The following is a 25,150-nucleotide window of genomic DNA, read 5'->3' on the forward strand; positions in this document are numbered from 1 at the left end:
ATCACAATTTTGTTTATTTTGATCATACTCAGGGCAGATGATCCAGAAATGAATGCTTTTGTTGTATTCAAACATGATTCTTTTGTGCAACCACTGGTCTAGACTTCATTGTCATGCAACAGTCAGGAATTCCTTCATGTAATTTTACACAGACAAGGAATGCTAAACTTCTGATTCTTCTGCTAGTAGTACTGTTACCAGCTGTTTTCTTCACCAAGCAACCACCAGCCAATAGACCAGTTCGTAGTTTAACTTCATGGACAATTTTGGTCAAATGACCTTTCATTTCTTCCATTAAGATAGGCAGATTTCAAAGCAAGATATTACGTATGCATGCCTTACATAGCGGGATGAAGAAATTGAATAGACCAGGTGACTAGAGTAGCACATCAATGAACACTCTATGAAGGCATTTGTTGCATTTCTACTTCGAATGCATATTAGAGGATGTTGTACAATGTACTTGGCAAACTGTGAAATATACCAGTCATTCGTGGACGCATTGTTTTTTTGTGGACGTGAATGAAAAACACAATTCAAAAGAATAAATGAATAATCAAGACATCGAAGTTGGTGCTTATCTCATTAAATTTTAAACCACCATGTCACTTTAGTACAAATGACCTTCCTCTGATCATGCGCAGAAAGGAACTATGAACTGTCTTATTAGAATGAGACATGAGAGAAACCCATTATTAATAACCGTACTTCACTGCACTCAGTACAAAATTCTCATATAGTGAGGACATACATCAACTCATCCTTATTTTCTGGTAACTCGGCAAAAAGCCTTTCAACAATCGTGGATTATTACACATTGGATTTTCTAATCACATTTTTCATCATCAGAACTAGTTTTTAAGTTCCATCCTATTGATTCCCATCGCTTGTGTCATCCAAGTGGACTTTGTACAATGTTATTTTGGAGAACATTTCACTCGACCATTTCGTAAGGAGTTTTGTTCAGACCACGTGGGCGAAAAAGCACAATAAGGGCTGGTGAGTTTATTTATAGTTGTCTATGTACAGTAAGAGACCTAAGCACTTATATACAGTGGTGCTCAATAGTTACTGAACCCCACCAGAAAATATTTAAAGTGTTCAAGGGCATTATCCTGGTTTAAGTCGCCAGTCCATTCACTGCCAATTAATTTCGTCAGCGCTGGTGACTTCTTTCAACTCCCATTGACTTTGTACACAACGAGTGCACACACAAGAGAGGCGACTAATTTCACGATGAGGCCTGTTCAAGTTGTGCCCTGTTTTAGATGTTTAATTGTGACGTCAGGTGATAGAGTAGTACATTCAATAAAGTTTGTGTCTTTGGGCTCACCGAACATTGTAGTGTTGAGTGCATTTTGTAGTGGGGTTCACAACCTTTGAGCACAACTGTATGTACACAGTAGAGGTGTCGTGGCTCAGTGGAAAAGTCTCCGGACTTTGAACCACAGGGTCAAATCCCACCTCTGCGCTCGCATCCTTTGGCGAGGCGTTTATCTACATTTGCCACTCTCCACCCAGGTGTGGTTAATGGGTACCCGGTAGGAAGCAATTCCTAGAATTCTTGAGCACCCAATCAGGGTAGCCATGATAAAGACGATGTAATAGTCACACTACTTAGTATCATTAGTATACTAACCTTGCACCAAGAACCACGTTTGGCAGTGGATTTCTAACTAGTGGGTCGCGCGTGCTGCGACGCCACTTCTGGCATCCACAACACACGACTTCTATGGCTGGATTTTCTGTGCACGGCAGTATTTAATTAACCCTTTAGTGGGTAATAGTAAGCAGCACTTAGAAACATTGTATAAATCACTATATAAATGTAGCATATTATTATTGTTATTAGACTCCACAAGTCTACTTTCCAGAAGTCGAATAATTGCCTAACTCAAAGCATTATTTCAAACCGGTTGATTTCTGCCTAAATCAATCAGCTTTCTATGACCCAAGAGATTTGACTTCTAAAGGCACAGTCACCTTTACCCTGTACAATGACCTCTAATCTTAGACCTACTTTGATACCCAAAATACAAATCAGGTCATTGTCACTCGCCCATGCCTACTTGAACTAGTCTGCAAGTGCAGACCCATATTTGACACTTTCACCAATTATACCATGTCAAGACTCACACGTATTGCGAGGTTAGTATTAGTATACTTACCTCGCACCATGAACCGCGTTTGGCAGTGGATTTCTAACTAGTGGGTCGCGCGTGCTGGGATCTCACTTCTTGGGTCCACAACACACGACTTCTATGGCTTGATTTTTCTGTGCGCGGCGGCATGTAATGAACCCTTGGGTGGTCAAGTCTGTCTGTGTCAAATAAGTGGAGGCAGCCACAGTACATAAGTGAATTTAGTCTCTCTGTTTCAGACTCTGCACTGTGCGCTATGCGACTTGCGAAAACCAATACAAGGGTCTGTGCCTGCAGACTTTACTTGAACCAAGTTTGAGGTCAATCCATCAAAAGGTTGTTTAGTTATCGCAAGAACCCGAAGGCAATGACCTACTGTGGGCAAAGGCATTGAAAATGTATAAACACTGATATCGCTGATATTTGTCAGCATCAAATAAATTTGTTTCTTTAAAGAAAAAATATGAAATTAGAAATACAAAGTAATGTCTTCTTATTTCCCAGTGCATACAAAAAATTGAATTGAATAGGCATATTGATGTCCCCACAATAAACCTTTGAATTACAGTTATGTGTAGGCACATCAAATACAATGTCAGCATGATCGAGTAAACTTTCTAATTGATTTTCAAACAAAAACGGGTAAATCCCAGATATTGCATAAAAATATCTTTGTCGGTATGAAATTATTGCTATAATAATAAAGAAAAACAACAGTAGTAGCGTAATATACAACTCATTACTTCCCAGTACACACAAAATTAAAATTAAAAGTGAGAAAAAAATAATAAAAAGGGTTATTGAAAAACGCTACTAAATTGTAATATTTGTATGTAGCAAACAATATATTTCTCTGCAGCAAACAATGTGTTTCTCAAGAAACAAGTCCAAAATGAGGGAAAAAAATAGTTGCATCATCTTAGTGCAAACAAAAATCAAAATAAAATCACATCATGACATGATCTAACTGGAGAAATCAGTGATTATAGTGATTATAAAAAACACTTATTTACTATTTTATTATACAGCTATTATTCAAAGCACACAGGAGGCCATTACCTTAACCAGCACATGCAATTCCTATGCGCACATATTCCATAAGGATATCACGATTCTGTGACATACATGTAGTAATTCGAATTGCACAGGAGCTACATACCGTGGAGCGTTGTGGCCCAGTGGATAAGTCTTCTGACTTTGAAACAGAGGGTCGTGAGTTCGAATCCCAGCCATGGCGTAATTTCCTTCAGCAAGAAATTTATCCACGTTGTGCTGCACTTGACCCAGGTGAGGTGAATGGGTACCCGGCAGGATTAATTCCTCGAATGCATGAGCGCTGAAAGGCAGCTCGAGCTAAAGCCGGGGTAATAATAATAATAGTAACGCGCCTCGGAATAGAATATTTCTAGATAGATGGCGCTATATAAATGCCTATTATTATTATTATTACATATATGAACTCCTATAAAGTGGTCAAATGTTTGTCTTCTTCTTTCCGTCTATCTTCTTACATTTCATTCAATCAATTAATTGACAAGGGAGGCATGATTGATAAATCTACTACAGTGCATTAAAAACAAATCAACTACGTGTAATTATGGACAGGAAAATATTCATTTGAAAATGACTAACATTTCCTAAATACATGTAATACTGCTAGGCAAGGCAAACAAGCTCTGTATCTCAAGCAGAACAAATCAGCGCTATCAAGTAATCAGGGAATATTCAGAGAAAAACACCAGTATATACAGTAGATAAATTTTTTACAAAAATATACTTTTTTTAATTTGCACTGTATAATAGCACTTCATAGGCAGTTAGTGTATCACATTATCATATACAGGTGATTTAAAGATATAATGCAAATCAAAAGGAAAATAGACTCTGAATAACTTGACCTTATAATCCTCAAACTCATTGCCACATTTTAGACCAGAATATGAAAAATATACATTTAAGTCAAATCTGTATATACCGTGTGAGTAAAAAAAAATTGACACCTCCCAAATCCCCATTTTAATGAAAAAATATGTCATGAATGCATAATCATTATATATGCCTGGAAAGAGTATTTTCTCCCGCCTAATTTGATACAAATATTTATGGGGTATGTGTTAACGTTTGGATGATCAGTAGGTATTCTTTGCAGTGATGTAAATTTTGATTTGTGCCAAAGTAAGGCATGGCTGCAATGAATGAATACAAATGTCAATGATGTCATAATCCTACATGAGGTAGTAAACATATTTAACATATCCATTTTCAATGATATAAATTTGAGAATCAATACCAAACAGTTGTTATTAAACAATTACGATGTAAATTATTGAAAAGTTGTTTTGAAACGGATGTTAATGCAATCTGTTTACATAGGCCTGTATTCTGACAAAAACACTTTCCAAACTCGGCTGATCATTTTGATTGGCCGCAACACGGAAAAAACTTTTTTTTAATTATCATCCTATGGTTTGTCAAAGCTTGCATTTGGATTAAATGGAGGTATTCAAGGCTTTAATCACAGAAGAGCAATAGTCCAGAACCCTGTAACATAAAGCTTAGTAATCGATCATGGGGAAGATTTTTACAATTGATCATGCACAATAGTCAATTAAATCAATCTTAGAAATCGGCCTCACGATCAATCATTAAGCTTCATGTTACAGGGCCTCAGAGATAAGACAAGGTAAAGGGCACTGGATATAGCACTGTTTACACAGGCCTTTATTCTGAACTTGGGTTTAACTTTGACAGCGGTCTAACTCTGTGCTAACATTATGGAAAGCCAAACATGTCAAAATTTGTTCACATGGTATGTTTCTTATCCTTACTGGGCTCTTTCGTAATTCTTTAATGGTGAAGACAACTATCTTATTTAATCTTCCCAGACAGTTAAGAATGATTTGAAAGTCAAATGAGCTGATACTTTGAGCCTCTACTGTTAGAGATTTACGTCACAAGTGGCTATCCATAGTTAAAACCACAACTTCAGACCAGAATTTAAATCAAACCTGAGTCCAGAATACGGGCCATAGAAATTAATTATACACTTCGATTTACATTAGAAGAAATCATGTATCCTTTGGGTGAGCATTTCTGTTAATCTGGTGTACTTTATCTGCTGCCCTCTAGAGACAAGCCATACAAGCATGCCCAGTGCTGAAAAACCCAGTAAGATCAACCCATTGTTTACGACCTGGGAAAGAAAAGGAAAATTGGTATTAAGATTAATAGGTGGACTGTATGAACATATCCTGGAAAAAATTCTCTAGAAATTACAACAGAATTTGATACATATGTATTTTATATGAAACAATGGGTATATGATTGATTGACTGAATGGATGGATAATAATTATATAAAATTGACTGGTCTTGAGGGGAACATCAAATATATTGCCAGCAAAAAGACTCCTGGAGCTCTCAATAATGCACTGGTTAAACTCCAGAATTGTATATCAGATATAAGACAGTGGATGATAGTGAATAAGCTAAAATTAAATGACAAAAAAACTGAATTTTTTGTTGCGGCCTCTACTTATAACTTGCGCAATCTTCCAAATGTTCAACTTGATGTTGATGGTACACTCATTAGACCATCAGAAAAAATACGAAACCTTGGTGTCATATTTGATTCCCGCATGTCAATGTCGTACCATATCTCTCATATCTGTAGCACAGTCACTTTTTATTTAAGGAACATTTCTAGAATCAGAAGGTTCATTGACCAGTCTGCCTGTCACAATGCTGTTCGTTCATTGGTTCTGTCTCGTATCGATTATTGCAATGGGCTCCTTTCTACAATTCCCTCTAATCAATTAATTCGTATTCAACGACTACAAAATTGGGCAGCACGATTAATTTTACAGGTTTCCTGAGATCATCCTTCCCAACCACTCTTTAATTCTCTTCACTGGCTTCCTTTTAAACAGAGAATTACGTTCAAATTACTCTTGATTGTCTACAAAACACTGAATAAACAGGCTCCACAGTATTTAAGTAACTGCTTGAATCTGTATACACCAACTAGAGCACTTAGGTCGGCCAGTGATCACCTTCGCCTCACATATTCATTAACTCGTACATTAGCTGGTGACAGAACTTTTAAGGTGTCGGCTTCAAAATCCTGGAACGACCTGCCACTAATAATTAGACAGTCTCCAACGTTAGCAATTTTCAAAAAGTCATTAAAAACTCATCTCTTTCGTACTTTGTAGTTTTTAAAATATTACATATAATTAATTTATTGTAAGCGCTTTGGGCCTAATGGGAAAAGCGCAGTACAAATAATAAGTAATAATAATAATAATAATATTGGCCCGAGTCTTTAGACGAGGGCAATATGGGTCTTTTAACCCTAAAAAGACTGGGGGGGGTCTGATTCAGCCCCCCCCCCTCAACATTTTTCGCGATAAATCTGTAGCGCGAAAAGCTGGCGCTGCGCCGTTCCATGACTTTTTTCTTTCAAGTCTTGCGCAACTTTTGAGACCAAATTTGCGACGCCCGGGTACGTGGTTCTGAAATTACGCAACATTTTGTAAGTGCATGTCGACCCGAAATTGCTCAAAAACGTGAATTTGTGTACAAATCCAATGCAAATTGTGTTTTTAGCCAAACTTCATAAATGTATCATTATTTTCAATTTTACTAATCAAACTTAATTAATTTCATCTTGTTTATGGTCAGAATAAAGTAGCGGACGATTTCCATTGAAAAAACAATAAAAAAACAAAAAGTCGAAAAACAAAGAAATACATAAGAAATTAAAAAAACAATAAAATACATAAGAAAAGAATTGTGATATTGATTTTTTTTTAAGTACATTTGATCAGAATCCTTCAAAGAGCAAATCTTTGATTTTACGCATAAATTAGCATAATTAATGAATTATGAGATTTTTCGGAAAATTTGATCGTACAGTCTTGGAGATTATGCCATGGGTAATGCACGTGCAAATTTTCGTCGCGATCGCGCGGTCGACGGCCGAGATCATAGGGGGGGGCTGAATCAGCCCCCCCCCCCCCCCCAGTCTTCTTAGGCATCAAAATAGCCCAGTCTATTTAGGGTTAAGGGCAATATATTTGATGTTCCCCGAAAGAAGGGCAGTCAATATTTTTATTATCATCCAAATCAGATATCTAGAGCAAAAATCATGATAACAGTGATATCTTTTAAGAATAGCGTTCTGTTGTGTTATGATAATATCAGTGTCTAGGCTCTGCACTTTACCATTATGACGTACTTGCAAGCGCCCAGATCCAGCGTTGTCTTTATTATGACGTAGACCGTTGGTGCGCGGAACATTATGAAGCGTATCACTTCATTCGCATCCTCAAAGGCCCGGATGTGAGACCAGGGAAAATACAAAGGTATATTTTGCGAGCAAAGTCAATACGCACATTGAGACCGAGGAAAATACAAACAATATACCTATCCCTTCCTGATAATAATAAAATACAGGGAAATACGGTTTTGTAAATGACCAGCTCAGATGGCTGATACGGGTGATAATAATAAGTATTTCTAATGAATCATTACTTAAGGCGTTACATATTACATAAACAAAAACATTGGAAATATTCACAATTAAAATCATCAAACATAACATTCATATAAGGAAAAAACATGGACTTCTCTAATATGATTGTGAAAATAGGTAAAATTTGACACTTGATGGATGATTGAATGGACTGGTAAATGAATGGATGAATTGATGGATGGACGGACAACGGACGAACCAACGAACAAATGAATGAATGAATGAATACATAAAAGAATCAACGGATTTGTTAATAAAGAAATATTGACTGGCCTCGGGGCGATACAACATATATCGCCCAAACTATATTTATATCGCCCGAGTCGTAAGACGAGGGTGATATCAATTTAGTGAGGGTGATATATGTCCTTTCGCCCCCAGGCCAGTCAATATTGCTATTGTTAACCAAATCAGACATCTAGAACAAAAATCGTTAAAATTGAGATATATCAGAGTTTAAGAATGGGAATCTATTTTTGTCATGTTGAGCAGACTGGGCCTCTGAAGTTTACCATTGTGACGTAATTGAAATGACGCGTCCCTGGCCTGGGGACGCAGTGTCCAGTGTTGTCTCAACTTGATTAACATTGTGACGTATAGCACTGCGCGATTCAAGGGCGCGTACAAGAACGCGTAGAATACCCGGACGTAAGCTTTGCCTTATTGCCCGCTGCATTTCCACGCATTTTCTCATTGACTTTCCTGAGCGGGCAATAAATTGGGCCCGTGGATAAACAATTGGAAACTTATTGACCGGCCACTTGATCACAGTCATCGCAGGCAATAATGCATTTAGGTTGCCCTGCTCAGATGTCTGATAAGGGTTAATAATATTCTTTACTATTAAAATGAATAAACATAAATAAAATCCATAAATAGCTACCTTATCCTGCTTCTTCCACTTGTTGATGACGACATGGTATCGGATACGGCTGAAGGTGACCATGGAATAAAGAGGAATGTACTTGGAAGGAAGAAGCCAGTTCAGTAATCTGTCGACTTTCTTGCGGAAGAGGAACCAGCGGGAGTTCACCAACGCCCTCATCTGGTGAGATAAGAAATAAAGAAATTTATGAAGGCTTGTTCACATATGGCACAAAAAGCTCAGCAAAACAAACAAAAAAACGCTCAGCAACATTTTGGTATACAAAGTCAATAGAATATGCAGCATAACAATGACTGAAAAAGAAACAAATTTTTCACATTCGTTTACATCAAAATAGTTTGTCCAGAGTTGCGCAGAAATCCTCAAGATATCATTTGACATGTTATTAATGAAATCATTATGACATCATCTTGTGCCTTCTTCAGAAATGTGCCTTTAGACCAAATGCATTGATGTTATCGTGTCGTGATGTCTTCACCATTCTTCTGGAGGTACATGCACACTTTTCAATAGAAAACAGTATCAGGGATGCCAGTTGATTTTACCTACTGTGCCTCATACATGTACCAGCTTTCCAAATAAACCCTGAAAAAGCCTGAAATAGGAAGTTATCCAGGCCTGAAATTTGGCAACATCCTGAATACTGGAATCTTTGAGTTATTCTATAAACTAACTTGGATCAAAGAATAATTTGTCATCGTTCACTTTAACCTTGCTACTACGCACACACTTACCTCAACATAGTTATACATCGCAAGGTCACACATTGCCTGTGCATCTGGGCTACGGAACGTTGAGAAATGGGGAAGAACTTTTGCTGTAACAGGATATAGAAATAACAAGTGGGATTCCTTAATGAGTAAAAACTGATAAAAATCAGGGAAAAATTATACTCGTACAATTTATATTCGTATATGGTATTACATGTATCTACTGTAAACTTTTTGAGATTGAATAACATTTTTCAAAAATTCATTCACTACATAATTCTGTTTACGATATGTCATTTTTACATACAAAAATAAAGATCGCTTATCAAAACGGGGGGGGGGGGGGTGTTTCACAAAGATTTAAGTATGACTTAGAGTCACACTTATAAAATGCTGACATGTATATGATATGTAACATGCAATCTTATGCAGTAGTGTGCATCCTCTTTGCATGATCTGACCTATGCGGTCATGCCTTTATACTGCACGCAACTAGGCAGTTGAGTGCGACTCTAAGTCATATTTAAATCTTTGTGAAACACTCCCAGGTCTTTTTTTAATGTGAAACTTACCAAAGTCACCATTATGTTGATCCATGATTTCATTGAATACTAAGCAATCTTCAAAACCCTGAAATGACCCAAAAATAGATGAAATCAAGATAAGACTTCAAAACTAGATTTTCAAACAGTACAAATAAGAAATGCCACCCCAAGACTACACACTTAAAAAAAAAAAATGCTCAACACTCTTAGACATCAAACAAAAATCAATTATAGAATTTTTACAACAAACATATCTCTATTTGGACATGCACGTTGCATGAAATACAGAAATGCTATTCAAATGACTATGATCACGACATGGCCAGAGTATTTTTCATTTTGCCTATATTTTCTTGTGTGTGAGTGTTCCACAACCCCAAATTGCTTATTGCGCAGAGATCCATAAGACACCATGTTCCAGATTTGTGGAACTCTCTACCAGAGTCTGTAAAACAATATTCGTCTCTACACTCATTTAAGGCAAACGTTAAATCTATGTTATTATCAGAATATTTGAAGTAAAATTTATGTGTCGTATCCTTTTTTATCGTGAATTCATTCCTCCTTCGATTCAGTCATTACCAATATCTCCATCATGACCACCATCATCTCCATGGCCTTCATCATCATCATCATCATCATCATATCACCGTCACCCTCACCTTTATCATCTTCATCTTCATACCAAAAATATTGCATGAATTGATGATTAGTATTTAAAAATATATGCCCATTCTGCTTTATAAACGTATTAATTAATTTAATTAGTTTAGTTTGGGATTGTCATTTTTCTTCAAGCAATCTGCTTATGATGACAATCCTTCTCCTGCAAATTGTGAATATCATATAATAATTTGGTAGTTAATCATTTTTGTCTGGAATTATTATTATTATTATTCTTTTTTTTAGTACACTTTATTTATGATTCATGCCAAAAATGCTAACATATGTTTATTATGTTATGGAAAATGTATTATACGAATGTTCCATGGATACAGAAGAAAACAATAAATCAAATCAAAGTTGGCAAACATGATCTGAGTCGCAACAACTTGCTCAAGACTGTTGTCATGACCTCTCCTTTTCTCACCCCTAAATTTTAAATCTTAATACCATGTGACTTACTCTTTTTTTTCTTAGTTTGTATAGCCCAATGCACAATATGCAATCAGATACAATGCGATTTCTTAATAAATCACGTTTCGCAATAAATATGAAAGTTCCCAGAAAAAAATACTTTATTTGAAGTTCGGCACAATGTTAGGAATAATAAAAAAAATCAAAATTTTGCTTTGAAGCAAGCCCTGTGGTCAGAGTAAAGTCCAAATTGGCTTCAAGTCGCAGCCGATGATAATGTCATTACAATTTTGAACTGGATTTGCTTTTATTACTACAGGGAGGCTAGAAATAGACTGAATTTTGATTTCAGTAGTCCTACCAATATTCATATCTCTGACCACTAAGATTTTATTAGTTGGAATATTCATATCAAATATTATGTTTTTAGTTAAAATTGAAATCACAACGAATTGCATAGTGCAAACCTGCTGTAGCAAACCATTAAAACCACATACTTATTACAGACTGGACTATCAGTTTCCCTTCAATTATATTCCTCATTGAAACTTGTACCAGAGAAACTGTCCATTAACCCTTGACCCCCCTCGACAAATTTTACCGCTGCGCTAAATTTTTTGCACACGCCACTCGCTGACTCTTTACTTTCAAGTCTTGCGCATCTTTTGAGACCAAATTTGTGACACTTGGGTATGTGGTTCTGAAATTAGGCAATAAGCGCATGTCTGTCCCAAAATTGTTCAAAAACGTGATTACGTGTACAAAGTCATGCAAATTTTGTTTTTCAACCAAAAATCATAAATGTATGATTAATTTAAATTTGTTGGTTTAGATGGACTTATTTTATGTTATTTATGATCACAAAAGGGTCCACGACAAAGTTCATTGAAAAAACAATAAAAAACAAAGGTTTGAAAAAAAAATACATAAGAATTTAAAAAATAAGATACACAGGAAATTAATTATTTTTCAGCAATTTTTTTGTAGATTTTTGTTAGAAATGTAAAAATTTATATGTTCACCAAAAATTAGCATTCTACTAGCTATATAAAGTGAGTTAAAGGCAAAAGCATACACAAAAAAACGAAAATAGGGCAAACTTCATATGCTTATTTGCACAATTAATACAAACATATAAGCAATTGATTTTTTGAAAATTTTACTATAGTCTTTTAGTTTACGTCCAGCTCTACGCGGGTGCAAATTTTCGCGGCGATAGCACAATCAACAGCCGAGATCTGAGGGGGGGTCAAATTGACCACCCCCCAGTATATGTCGGTCTGAAATACATGTAGCCCAGTTAAGGTAGGGTTAAGACCACTAATCTTGACACCCTTGAGTGATCTTTGTACGCAGGTTATGTTTTACTCACACAATTCATTCCTTGTCCGTAGAAGGGTACCATAGCATGTGCAGCATCTCCCATTATAACAGCTTTATCTTGATAGTGGTAAGGGGAACACTGCATAGAGACAGATGGAGAAACACCTTCAAAATCAATACTATTCATGTAAATGTTCAAGATATCACAATGCTGCTGAGAGATAGAGAGTGATAGATACAAAACAAAGCCAAAAATTTGAATTGTAATGGTTGAAAAAAATATGTAATGGCTACTACACTTATGCATGGTTGGAATGATAGATTATAATCAATTTAAGACATTGCTAATGACCCATTTTTTTCATGTCTAGATATTTTCACTATGTCTATCAGTTGTGGGTTAGTCTACATGAGGTGCACATCTTAGTTTTGATTTGTTTCTTAAATTTTTTAAAATTTATTCATTAAGACTACTTTTTTATTTCCCCCAGAAACCTATACTTGATAGGCAGAAAATGAGCACTTAGAAACACCTACTTTTAATCACCTTACAAATGTGCTATAATTAGTATCATTATAATCAACTTATAATTCATATTTAGTGACCATTTATCAAAGCTTTAGCCAGGCTTTCAATCAGCCTCTCAAGTTCTCGTCATAAACCCTCAACAATGCTTCAATTGAAATCACAAATCCAAGACAGAACTCACCTTAACAGAAACCAATGGAAGCGATGTGCTGCTGTTGAACGTATCTTTCAGGTTCTGCACACCTATCTTCTCGATGGCGTCGGGGTAGTACTTTTTGAAGAATGCCATTACACCTTCTTCTCCTTGTTTCTTGATGCCCTCAAACTCATCGAAAGGCATGAAGAGAGTCAATGTGAAGGAGCCGTCCAGATTAGGCAAGGCAATCATCATGAATCTATTCCTGGGCCATATGTGAAGGTAGTTGAGTTCCATATTATGCTGCATATGATAGGAACACATAAATGAATCTTACAAATAAAATCTCTGCAAGTTTGCATGCTTAGCAGAGTTGACTCGAGTGGGAAATACTGGGGGTAAATATAGGTAAATACCGGTAAACGCCGCCTCAGTAATTTTTAAGGGAAATGGGGAAAATCATTGGAAATGCTGGGAAATACACTTCCTGAATATTTTCAGGTATTGCCCATGGTGTTTTTCAAGCAAATTCTAGCATTTCCCTGTACCTCCTAGACATCTTAAGTACTTCCCAGGACTTACAATTTCATTCCAGTATTTCCCCCCTGGGCGAGATATATCTCATTTTCCCAGAAAATTGCAAACCCTGATAATCCCTTTGATTCCAAAAGGAACAAAAATAAACCAATTTCATTTCAGAGAAAGAATCATTTTAATCTGTAGATGCATATTTTCCTCTACTCTCAAACTTTCAGTAAGGTACATTGTTCAATGATCTCGGCCCCGTCTTACCAAGAGTTACGATTGAATCAATCATAACTCTATGGAAATCCATCAGTGTCATCATTTTTTCTACAGGAACTTTGCACAATATCCTTTGTAAACAAAGAGAAGCACAGTGAATTTTCAAGATAACAATGAATGCATGAATATACATCATAGCTGGAAAATATTTTGAACAAACATGCATAATAGATGTTGACATTGCTGGCCATCCATAGTTGCGATTAATCAGATCAATCGCAATTCTTTGTAAGACGGGCGGCCCCCCTGATGTGAAATCAATACCTACATTTTTATCAAAAGAAATGTTTGTAATTTTAGCAACTTCAGACTTTTACTATTCAGCTAATATCTGTAATCATTTGCATGCTAATGAACTGCAAAATTATGTTCATGTACCATTTCAATGGTATTTTTTAAATGAAAAACAAATCTTACACAACAAGCAATCAAGATAAAGAATAACAAATAACAAACTGGGTTACAAGAAAATCACTAAATATACTGCTAAAACACCATAGAACATAGCCCATACCTTTTATACTTCTTCTTTTTTTTTTTATTTGTGCTCTGTATGGTTTGTGACTGAGCCCTGCGAACAATTTTCTTTTTACAGGTGCTGATGTAAATTTGACAAGCAAAAAAAAAAAAGCGTTTCAATACAGAATTAATGCCATTTTGGTCCTAAGAAATTTGACCCCCCAAAAAAGGGTATTTCTCTACAATATGAAGGTCATTTTGATCCTGAGAAATTTGGCAACAAGCAATTAAAAAGAAAAGGTTTCACTTCAAAATGTAGGTCCTTTTGGTTATATTTATCCATTTTACCAATCCTACCAGAATTCCAGGGGGTGCTGCCTATGGAAAATAACACACACAGCACCAGCATGAAAATCTTGGGGGTGCTCACCCCCAGAACCCCGCTTCTCAGGGCCACGGTTTGTGATGAATTGCAAATATGAAAGAACTTCTAATTCCATCAGTTCTTGGTTTAGGTGGTACACAGAGTTCCATGTAGCCATGAGGAATGTATTCTTGACTGTAATCTACCAAGGTCGCTACCTACCTCTCTGTTAGTTCCTGGTTTAGGTGGTACACAGAGTTCTGTGTAGCCATGAGGAATGTATTCTTGACTGTAATCTACCAAGGTCGCTACCTACCTCTCTGTTAATTCCTGGTTTAGGTGGTACACAGAGTTCCGTGTAGCCATGAGGAATGTATTCTTGACTGTAATCTACCAAGGTCGCTACCTACCTCTCTGTTAGTTCCTGGTTTAGGTGGTACACAGAGTTCTGTGTAGCCATGAGGAATGTATTCTTGACTGTAATCTACCAAGGTCGCTACCTACCTCTCTGTTAGTTCCTGGTTTAGGTGGTACACAGAGTTCCATGTAGCCATGAGGAATGTATTCTTGACTGTAATCTACCAAGGTCGCTACCTACCTCTCTGTTAGTTCCTGGTTTAGGTGGTACACAGAGTTCCATGTTGCCATGAGGAATGTATTCTTGACTGTAATCTACCAAGGTCGCTACCTACCTCTCTGTTACTTCCTGGTTTAGGTGGTACACAGAGTTCCATGTAGCCATGAGGAATGTATTCTTGACTGTAATCTACCAAGGTCGCTACCTACCTCTCTGTTAATTCCTGGTTTAGGTGGTACACAGAGTTCCGTGTAGCCATGAGGAATGTATTCTTGACTGTGATCTACCAAGGTCGCTACCTACCTCTCTGTTAGTTCCTGGTTTAGGTGGTACACAGAGTTCCATGTTGCCATGAGGAATGTATTCTTGACTGTAATCTACCAAGGTCGCTACCTACCTCTCTGTTAGTTCCTGGTTTAGGTGGTACACAGAGTTCCGTGTAGCCATGAGGAATGTATTCTTGACTGTAATCTACCAAGGTCGCTACCTACCTCTCTGTTAGTTCCTGGTTTAGGTGGTACACAGAGTTCCATGTTGCCATGAGGAATGTATTCTTGACTGTAATCTACCAAGGTCGCTACCTACCTCTCTGTTAGTTCCTGGTTTAGGTGGTACACAGAGTTCCATGTTGCCATGAGGAATGTATTCCTGACTGTAATCTACCAAGGTCGCTACCTACCTCTCTGTTAGTTCCTTGTTTAGGTGGTACACAGAGTTCCATGTAGCCATGAGGAATGTATTCTTGACTGTAATCTACCAAGGTCGCTACCTACCTCTCTGTTAGTTCCTGGTTTTGGGTGGTACACAGAGTTCCATGTTGCCATGAGGAATGTATTCTTGACTGTAATCTACCAAGGTCGCTACCTACCTCTCCATTAGTTCCTGTTTTGGGTGGTACACAGAGTTCCATGTAGCCATGAGGAATGTATTCTTGACTGTAATCTACCAACGTCTTTCTCATCAGCTGCCGTCTCACACAGGAATAAGCCCCATCACAACCAAAGATTAGATCTGCATGTGCCTCCACCTTCTTATCATTCTTACTGCAATAAGGAAATTTGATACATACATGTACGTATGTTTAAAACTCAAAATCATTCAGTCATTTTATCTAAAGACAGACAGACAGACAGAGAATTCTTTTTAAAATATTTTAGAATTCCCATTGACCTTTTCCTAGTTTATGTCCAAGTAGGAAATTCTCTCAAATAAACATTGCTCAAAGTGAGGGAAGAGTGGAGAAAAAACTAGTAAAAAAATAAAAAAATATTAATAATTTTGTATGTACATTGTAATAAACCACTCGCAAAGTTGATTGTAAAAACAGAAAATTTCAAAGTAAAATTTCACTGCAGTAATATGAATGTCGAGAGACTACAAAAGTTGAGTAAAATATTGAAAAATTGTAAATTGAAACTGAATTGGAAAAATCAAATGAACTGAATCGTGTGTTTGTTCACTCACTCTGTGAAGAAAAGGGTTCCATTGTCTAAATCCAGGTGAGTTAACTTGTGATAGAAATGCAGGGTGACAGAATCAACCTTCTCAGCAGCTAGAAAAAAATCACAAAATTAAAAGGAGTTTGAAAAAAAAAATGTTAGGAGACTGATAAAACTTAAAAGCAGACCTGCATCAGATACTACATAACATTTCTAGTGTCTAGCAGGTCTAACAGATAGATAAGCACTTTGTGTATTATTTTTTAAACACACAACTCTTAATAATCATAGGCCAAGTTTAAATGTTTAGAACTTTCTAATTGAAATAGTGAATGGAACTAAAGTTGTATACACTGTATGAACAACAACCACCCCCCCCCCCATAAAAAAGAACCTGACTTGAAAAATAAGTCCAGTATTCTTTTTAAGTCTATTTAATGAATATTTTTTCTTTAATATCAATTATCAAAGTATAACAATGTGGCTCACCTGATAGTAGAAGTTCATTGAGCTTTCTCCTGTCGACCGAGAGAATAGCCTTTCATGAAATTAAAGGGAGAAGATGCACACAGAACATGAATTTACTACATGTATAAGTGAAAAAAAAAAATCCTATTACGAATATAGAAAACGAAGTTATACTTATTCAACAGAAAAGCTTTAAAATATGATCTGGGAATGAAAGAAAATACATACATGTACATTTACATATCAGTTTCACAAAGGGTCTATACAAAGACTGTCATTCATACACTGTTATACATTGTATTAAGAGATGCTGTATGAGGCACCTGTTTGTCATTACCAATACCAGGGGCCCACAACACAAAGCTTAGCAATGATCGTAGACAAATTTTCTATGATTGATTCCATTGGCTACAATGTACAATCAATCGTAAAAATCAAGCAAACAATTTATCGCTAACCTTTGTGTTACGGGACCCAGACAATTATTCACTACTTTAGATCCCCTTTTATATCATTTAATGGCCTACATCATGGCATTACATATAAATGATGAAAACAGTTTTCGATGAATGATTTCAAAATCAACTTTAATTTCAAAGATCATTTCATGAAAGTGGGCTCAAGTTTCCAAACATTCACAAATGATAATTCGCTACCGTGAAACATACGTGATAAAAGCAGAGTGGTACTCTCAGTTGAGTGAGTATGTGAGGAGTCCAGAACGCATTTCATAATGAAGTCGGTCAATGAAAAATGGTTATAAGCTACTGAAATCCTTCTATCTGATTGGCTAAGAACAAACTAGGCAGGGAAAATCACTAGCTATTTGCATCGTGAAACAATCCCCTGATCAAACATCCAGAGGTCAAAGATAACTGAATAAACAGACGTGATCTAGAGTGAGAATCGGAGGACTTGTATCTGCTTATCAGATTAATACAGACATTTGTTGATTTACATATTCAGGGTAAATACCTTATGATAAAATGCAGATTTGATTGGAAGACTGAATCACGGAGGAAAGTGGGTGATTTCACGTTCAGTGTTGGTCATGGTTTTGGGTCGGAAGCACAAATTAAACTAATTTCCTTAGAACACCAACGCCAAATGTATGTTGTGTAAGTGTTGGACAATGGAAGTACATATTAGTTTGCCTTCCCTAGCACCAATATGAAATGTGTTCAGTGTTGGGATTGGAAGCACAATTAGATTGCTTTCCCCAGCACCAACACCTAATCTGTTTAGTGTCAGTGTTGGATCCCCCAATTATATTGCCTTCCCTAGCACCAACAACTAATGTGTTCAGTGTTCATGTTGGTATTGGAAGCACATCTTAGATTGCTTTCCCTAGCTCCAAACACCCAGTTAGATTCATCCAATGACCAGTTTCAATTTAAATTTAGTGCTGTGCTGGTGTAAAACTTGACCAAACACCAAGGCCAAAAGATCAACAACAAACTTGAAATAATCAATTTTCTACCAAGTGATTAGGAATAGGACTGTGAAACCCATATAAAGCTTATGAATGAAAACATCAACAGTTCAAATAATTCAAATTTTGTCAAAACATATACCGTATGGGTACTAGTATTCAACCCGGCATAATTCAAAGATTTTGACATATTCCCCAAAATATTTAGAAATAGGGAATTTATCTTAATTTCATACCTTTGTTATTTCCAGGGTAATCTGTTGTCGATATTTTCTTTGTCAATCTGTCGACTGTATGCGCGGAGAATCGAATTATGCGGCGATGGCCTTTTGCACTGAATGGTACTAGTATTCAACCTAGTGAGGATTGATAGCAAATCTCAAAAGGGTTTAGATTGCTAAATTAGATCTAGATCTATGTAAGTCTCTGGCTTTGATTAATTCCCTGTTTGGTCTCATCTCAAATGGTCTAGTCCATAGTCGGATGGGACAAGGGCAGATTGAGAGACAGGGCCATCTTTCATCGCTAGGTTGAATACTAGTGCCGACGGGTTGAATACTAGTACCAAAATCCGTCGCCGTATAATTCGATCGCCCGCGCACACAGTCAACTGGTTGAAGAAAAAAATAACGGAAAAAGAATGACCAGCATTTGCTCTTGGAAATAAGACGGGTCTGAAATTCAGGTAAATTCTATATTTCTATATATTTGAGGAAACTCTCCAAACGGGTTGAATACTAGTGCCCTTACGGTACTAAGTTTAATAGCATTCTTGAAAAAGTTCAAAGTCTAGATAATCTGATAAGAACATCATTAGAGAATGTTCTCCTTTTGAAGGTCGCAAGTCTAGGAACTATTTTACCTCTCCTTTTTTTCCATATGGCTGAGTGCTCTTCTTTCCATCAACATCATGAATAAGACGTGCATGCATGGGTATTCCAGATTTGACCACCTAGAGTAGCAAAAAATATCAAATCAACTGAATGATAGGCTTATCAATATCATGTTATAATCTATCTGATAAACTTCCTCATTAAAGTCAATCATGTATTATCTCATACAGTATCCAAGACCTTGTTTTATTCCCTTACAAGATCAAATTTCAAAATCAGACCTGGCATACTGCCAATTACTTTTTTTGAATTTTTTTATCATTTTATTTTCATTTCTTAAACTTAAATCTTTGAAGTTGTTAAAATGGTCTCTTATTACTTGGCTAAGGTGGCTTACACATACATTTTCAAATGTTATCATTTAAATAGGACAAATTCTTCTCTTTTTTTTAATTAATAAGTTCTTAAACATTGGACTGATGAAAGTAAGATTAGAGACAAAAACGAAAAAGATAAGGCCATGTAATATCAGAATTAGATATCTATGCAGATCGAAAACAATATCCAAATGATTTTCATAATTTCACAATGTTTGGCTATCTCAAAACTTTCTAGATCTAGCTCTATGATAAGAGGATAACAATTGATGCTGATTTTCTTGACTTCAAATTATAATAATTTTTCAATGACAATTCAAGTGTGTCAGATATATAAGAATCAGAATCCATGAACATCTTACCTCCTCTTCTAATCCTATGTGTCGTAAAGCAGAGCGCCCTCTCACGGAAAGTGCAAGGTTGATACTACGGCCAGCAACATGCTCTGCCTCACGGATGTCTGTCAAGCATGATAAATTGACCAGAATAAGGAGTTCAAACAACATGTGTGACTAGCAACCACAAAACCAACAACAAGTTGCCCAAAATAATTTTGAAGATCTTTATTGAGTTTGAGAAAGCACATCCCAATAAATTGGATCAAAAATAACCTACACAAATACTTGATTGCATGCAGAAGCTAGGTGAGAGTGTCACAAAATAAGGAGAAAAAAAGGTTTGGAGTTCAGTGTTCACTCAAGCATGAGATGTGCACACTGGGCAATCTCAATGAAACTTCCAGCAATCCGCAAATCCTTGTGTCGAAGAAAACTCTTATCTTGCTTTCTATTCAGTTTTACAACTTGAAATTTAGACAGTACAACGAACAAGTACTTATTTCAAATGAGCTCATTCTGAATTTGTTGCTTTTTGGAGATCAAATTACTATTTTTACTATATACAGAGACCTTCCCTGGTGACTTATTCTTGGTTTTGGGTTGGCTTGTCACATGTACGTGTATAGTACACAAATTTCTTAATTTTTAGTGTCTTTCCATTTCATACTCAGCTCCTCTTGTTTACTCTTTGTACACAATTCAAGTGTGACAAAAAGGTCTACTTTTCTGTTCTAAATTCAAATGCATGGCTGGTCAATTACCAAATGAATAAATATCAGGTTACAGCCCTAATTTAAACAATTGTATATTACATCCTGATTATGGCTATTGATGTACATAAAGACAAAACAAAAATCAATTTTTTTTTTAAACACAAATACATTCTATAAGTTGGTATGGATTACTAATTATCATGAATTTTAAATAGTAAATGCTTTAACATTTACAGTTTGAAATATTACCTTCTCGAGACTCAAAGAGATCCACTGTATAGCCCCTTTGTCCCATGTAACAGGCCTGCATAGCTCCAACCTACAATTGTAGTTCCCAGGAAAGAAAAAAAAATGGTTGATGGTACGGTATCACAAAGAAGCTAAGGTATAACAATTCCTGTCAGCTTCTATTTTAACAACTACGGACCAGCAGTCCCAAACTTCTAAAATCTGGCCATTCTCAGTATCTTTATATTAAAAGACTACATGTAGCTATCAATGTGAGACCAGAGTGTTGGTCGGTTCGCTGCCCCTCTAAAGGGAATTGATTATCTTTCTTGAAAGTGGAAGATTTTGCTTCTAATAATGGAATGAGTAGTATACCATATCATTTCATAGAAAAATCGAAACAATATGAAGTTTTAAACTATCTAAACAAGGAAAAAATAAGTGAGTGTCACACAAATTTTATCGATATTTAGACCCCTGTTACATCTAAAAATCGGTGGCCCAGTGCCGGCCCGAGTCCAGTTGCAACCTTGTCAAGGAACTAGCACATCAGACCTTATCCGGCTTTTTGCAACAAAATTTACCACAATCTTAAATTTCACCCTAGTTGACAATGTAGTGAATTAAATTGGTGACATAAATTATGAAACAGAATTGAAAATTTATAAAGAAATAACATAGAAGCATTTATTTGTGATTTATGAATAAATTTTGCATCAATTAGCATAAATAATTTTCTAGTCAAAATTCAAAATTCTGTGTGGAAATTTGGGAACCCTCATGTAGCTCTACCAGATGGAGGGAAAAAAATCAAAATTGGTCAACAAATAAAGAAGCATTTTTTTTAGATTATGAACAAATTTTGCATAAATTAGCATAAATAATTTTCTAGTCAAAATTTCAAAATTCTGTGTACAAGTTTGGTGAACCTCATGCAGCTCTACCAGATGGAAAAAAATCAAAATCGGTCAACAAATAAAGAAGAGGCATTTTCTGCGATTTTAGGAATAAATTTCGCATAAGTTAGCATAAATATTTTTTCTTCTCAAAATTTCAAAATTCTGTGCAGAAGTTTGATGAACCTCATGAAGTTCTACCAGATGGAAGAAGAAAAAAAACAGTCAACAATTAAAGAAGAAGCATAATATGTGAGTTTTAAAAAATATGCTTAAATTAATTTTGCATAAATTGGCATAAAAAAAATTCTTTTCAAAATTCTGTGTAGAAGTTTGGTGAGCCTCATGAAGCTCTACCAGAAGGAAGCAAAAACAATCAAAATTTGTCAACAAATAAAGAAATTCTAGCATTATTAGTGAATTTTGAAAAATGCACATAAATTAGCATATTTAATAAGTTCCAAAATTATGTGTAGAAGTTTTGAATCCCCACCTAATGCTATCATATAAGGCAAACAGAATTGAAATCAGACTTGAATTGATGAAGAAGCATTTTGAAATTCGGTCAACAAATAAAGAGTAGGCTTTTTCTCATTTTGTGATTTATGAATTTTGCATAAATTAGCATAAATAAATTTTTACTCAAAATTTCAGAATTCTGTGTACAGTTTTGGTGAACCTCATGAAGCTCTCTACCAGATGGAAAAAAAAATCAAATTTGGTCAACAAATAAAGAAGCATTTTATGTGAATTTTTAAAAATATGCATAACTTAGTTTGGCATAAATTAGCAAAAAAAAATTCTAGTCAAAATTCTGTTTAGTTTGGTGAACCTCATGAAGCTCTACCAGATGGAAGCAAATAATCAAAAGCAGTCAACAAATAACGTAGCATTTTTTGTGAATTTTGAAAGATGTGCATAAATTAGCATATTTAATGAGTTTCAAAATTCTGTGTAGAAGTTTTGAATTCCCCACCTAGTGCTATCATATAAAGCAAACAGAATTGAAATGACGAAGAAGAAGCATTTTGAAATTGTGGACGACAGACAGACGCCACACCACGGCATAAGCTCATCTGGCCCTACGGGCCAAATGAGCTAAAAATTGATAAAAAAGATTTGAGGAAAATCCATCAAAGAATACAATAGTTATTAGAATTTTAATCATTGGATTTGTGATGTCATATGCGAACACCTTTCCTAGATGTACATATGGTATAGTAAAAAAATCAATGAACTGTTATTTTCTCAGAAAGTTGAAAATGGTTTGGATTTGTAGTACATGTACCTTCAGTATATCAATAGACAACTTATTTCACACCCGTTCCTAAAAAGAGTAAAACTAAACAACTCATCGAAAACCATTAAAAAATTGAAATTTATGCATTTCATATTACATAGCATTAAGGCAGCTGCTAGTATATGACGTCACAAATCCAGTACTTGAAATCCCTCATAACTTTCTTTACATGTACCTTTAATGGATTTTCCTCAAATCTTCACCAGTATTTTTTATTATTTTTTCTGCTATTTTTACAATTTTTCTTCAGGGAATCTTCCCATATAAAATTTTTTAGATTTCCTGACTGTTATTATTTCAACAAATCTAGGGCCCGTTTCATATAGACGAACAACTATGATAAATTGTTTTTCTACCAAAGAATTTAAAACCTTGATAGCCATTGCAGTAATTTCTTTTTTTTTACTTTCACTACAATTCACTACAATTGCTAATCGGCAATCGCAAAATGTCGATTAGATATAAAAGCATCATGTCACTTTCAATTTCATTATCACCATTTTCAGCCTCTTTCATCAACATCATCATCACCAACATTAACTTCATCATCATCATCACCAACATCATCGTTATCATCATCACCAATATTTCCACCATCCTTCCTTCCTGGTTTTCTCCCTCCGCTGCTTTCGGAGATCAGCCCTATGAAGGCAATAGTATCCATAATAAATAATCATCCATCATCACCTTCACCATTTACATCATCGCAAAATATGATCTGACCAACATCACTAACATCATTTTCACCATGATCAAGACAACTAGACCCTATGTCCATGATGAACATCATTTATCTCCATCTGACGTAAAATCTGTACAGACCAGTCAATCATCATCCTCAGCAGTAAGACACGTCTTAACTCCCACTCATGGTGTGCATGTGTGTGTGTTTGTATTATATCGTAACAACTAACATGTGTTTCTTTTCCCTGTTTTGGGGGACTATGACTTACAAGATAAATATCATGAATCGTAAAATTCTTGCATCGGTTGATAAATATCATACAGCAAATTTTGATATTTATCTGCCGATGCAAGTAGTTTTAGATAGGCCCTATAATTTATATTAATTGGCAGCTATAGGCCTAGGCCTATACACGTGTGGTATCTAGGTATCGATAACAAAGACATCAAGATGGCGACCAAAACAGACTTGGTAAGTCAACGCTCCTGCTCTTAATTATTTTTCATATTAACTAATTTATTGAAGGAATATATACAAACATATTAAATTTGGGGGAAAAACTTAGTTTTGCCTTTGGCACATGTACGTGTACGTTAGTTTGGGGTCAAAATCCTAACCAAAACTTAAAATTTAGGTCTACTTTCACCGTGGGAAAACCTACGGTGTGTTTAGACCGATGCGTAAGCAAACCAGGGCCAGGCGTCAGTGGGGAGTAAGCCTATACGTAGAGTAGATGACTTTTACTCCCCAGACGCCTCCAGGACCAGGCTAGTCCTCCTAGCCCTGGATGCGAAATTATTTTTCCCACCGAGTTCTGGACCAACATATGAATATTCATGACTTGCGTCTTCGGATTAAGAGTACGCATGCGCGTGGACTCTGCCTCGACCAGTGCTGGTCGTAAGCATTCATGTTCAGTTGCTCAGAATGAATATTAGTATCGTCAAATTACCGGTACTCTTACATAGTTACATATGCCTTATATATATCCAATTCTTAAACACTTTTCAAACTAGCTGCCATTAATGGCAAGACATGTGCTAGGCTAGGGCTCGCTTTAATAGGCTAGCGCATTAACTTTACCTCAAATCTGGACCTGTATAATGCCTAGTACTAATCAGTGTTGTAGTGCCTTGGCCTTGAACATTCAAGCCTTGGCCTTGGCCTTGAGGATTTTGAGCCTTGAAATTTCAAGGCATTTTCAAGGCATTTTGTATTATGTACTTTCATTTGTTTTATAAGTAATTATAAATGTTTCAGTTGTTTTTTTTATATTTAATGACACTATAATGGTCAATACTACCAGTCACCAGTAACATTAGCAGCAGCAGCAGTAGTAAGTGTACTAGCAGTGT

At 35.9% G+C, this 25,150-nt stretch overlaps 1 protein-coding gene across 1 annotated transcript; it reads right to left on the reverse strand.

Moving 5' to 3' along the window:
* Positions 1-2,970: 2,970 nt before the first annotated feature.
* On the reverse strand, positions 2,971-21,000 carry LOC129269172 (kynurenine 3-monooxygenase-like). Its single transcript, XM_054906634.2, has 12 exons — positions 20,936-21,000; positions 19,998-20,095; positions 19,288-19,377; positions 17,015-17,063; positions 16,551-16,638; positions 15,955-16,129; positions 12,928-13,185; positions 12,267-12,356; positions 9,845-9,902; positions 9,297-9,379; positions 8,560-8,721; positions 2,971-5,334 (listed from the first exon to the last, which is right to left on the reverse strand). The coding sequence occupies exons 1-12, from the start codon at positions 20,994-20,996 to the stop codon at positions 5,200-5,202; spliced, it is 1,347 nt and encodes a 448-aa protein (XP_054762609.2). The 5' UTR covers positions 20,997-21,000; the 3' UTR covers positions 2,971-5,199.
* Positions 21,001-25,150: the final 4,150 nt, after the last annotated feature.

Source organism: Lytechinus pictus, chromosome 10, assembly GCF_037042905.1.
Source record: "Lytechinus pictus isolate F3 Inbred chromosome 10, Lp3.0, whole genome shotgun sequence".
In the NCBI taxonomy this organism is placed as follows: Eukaryota; Metazoa; Echinodermata; class Echinoidea; order Temnopleuroida; family Toxopneustidae; genus Lytechinus; species Lytechinus pictus.

What these genes read in the sequence shown, in the direction of transcription:
- LOC129269172 (XM_054906634.2), bottom strand. Translation starts at nt 20,996, where the DNA reads ATGCAGGCCTGTTACATGGGACAAAGGGGCTATACAGTGGATCTCTTT. An exon ending in TCTCTTTGAGTCTCGAGAAG is followed by an intron (nt 20,096 to 20,935) that starts GTAATATTTCAA and finishes CATGCTTGACAG; the next exon opens with ACATCCGTGAGGCAGAGCAT. An exon ending in CAATGAACTTCTACTATCAG is followed by an intron (nt 16,639 to 17,014) that starts GTGAGCCACATT and finishes ATTTTTTTCTAG; the next exon opens with CTGCTGAGAAGGTTGATTCT.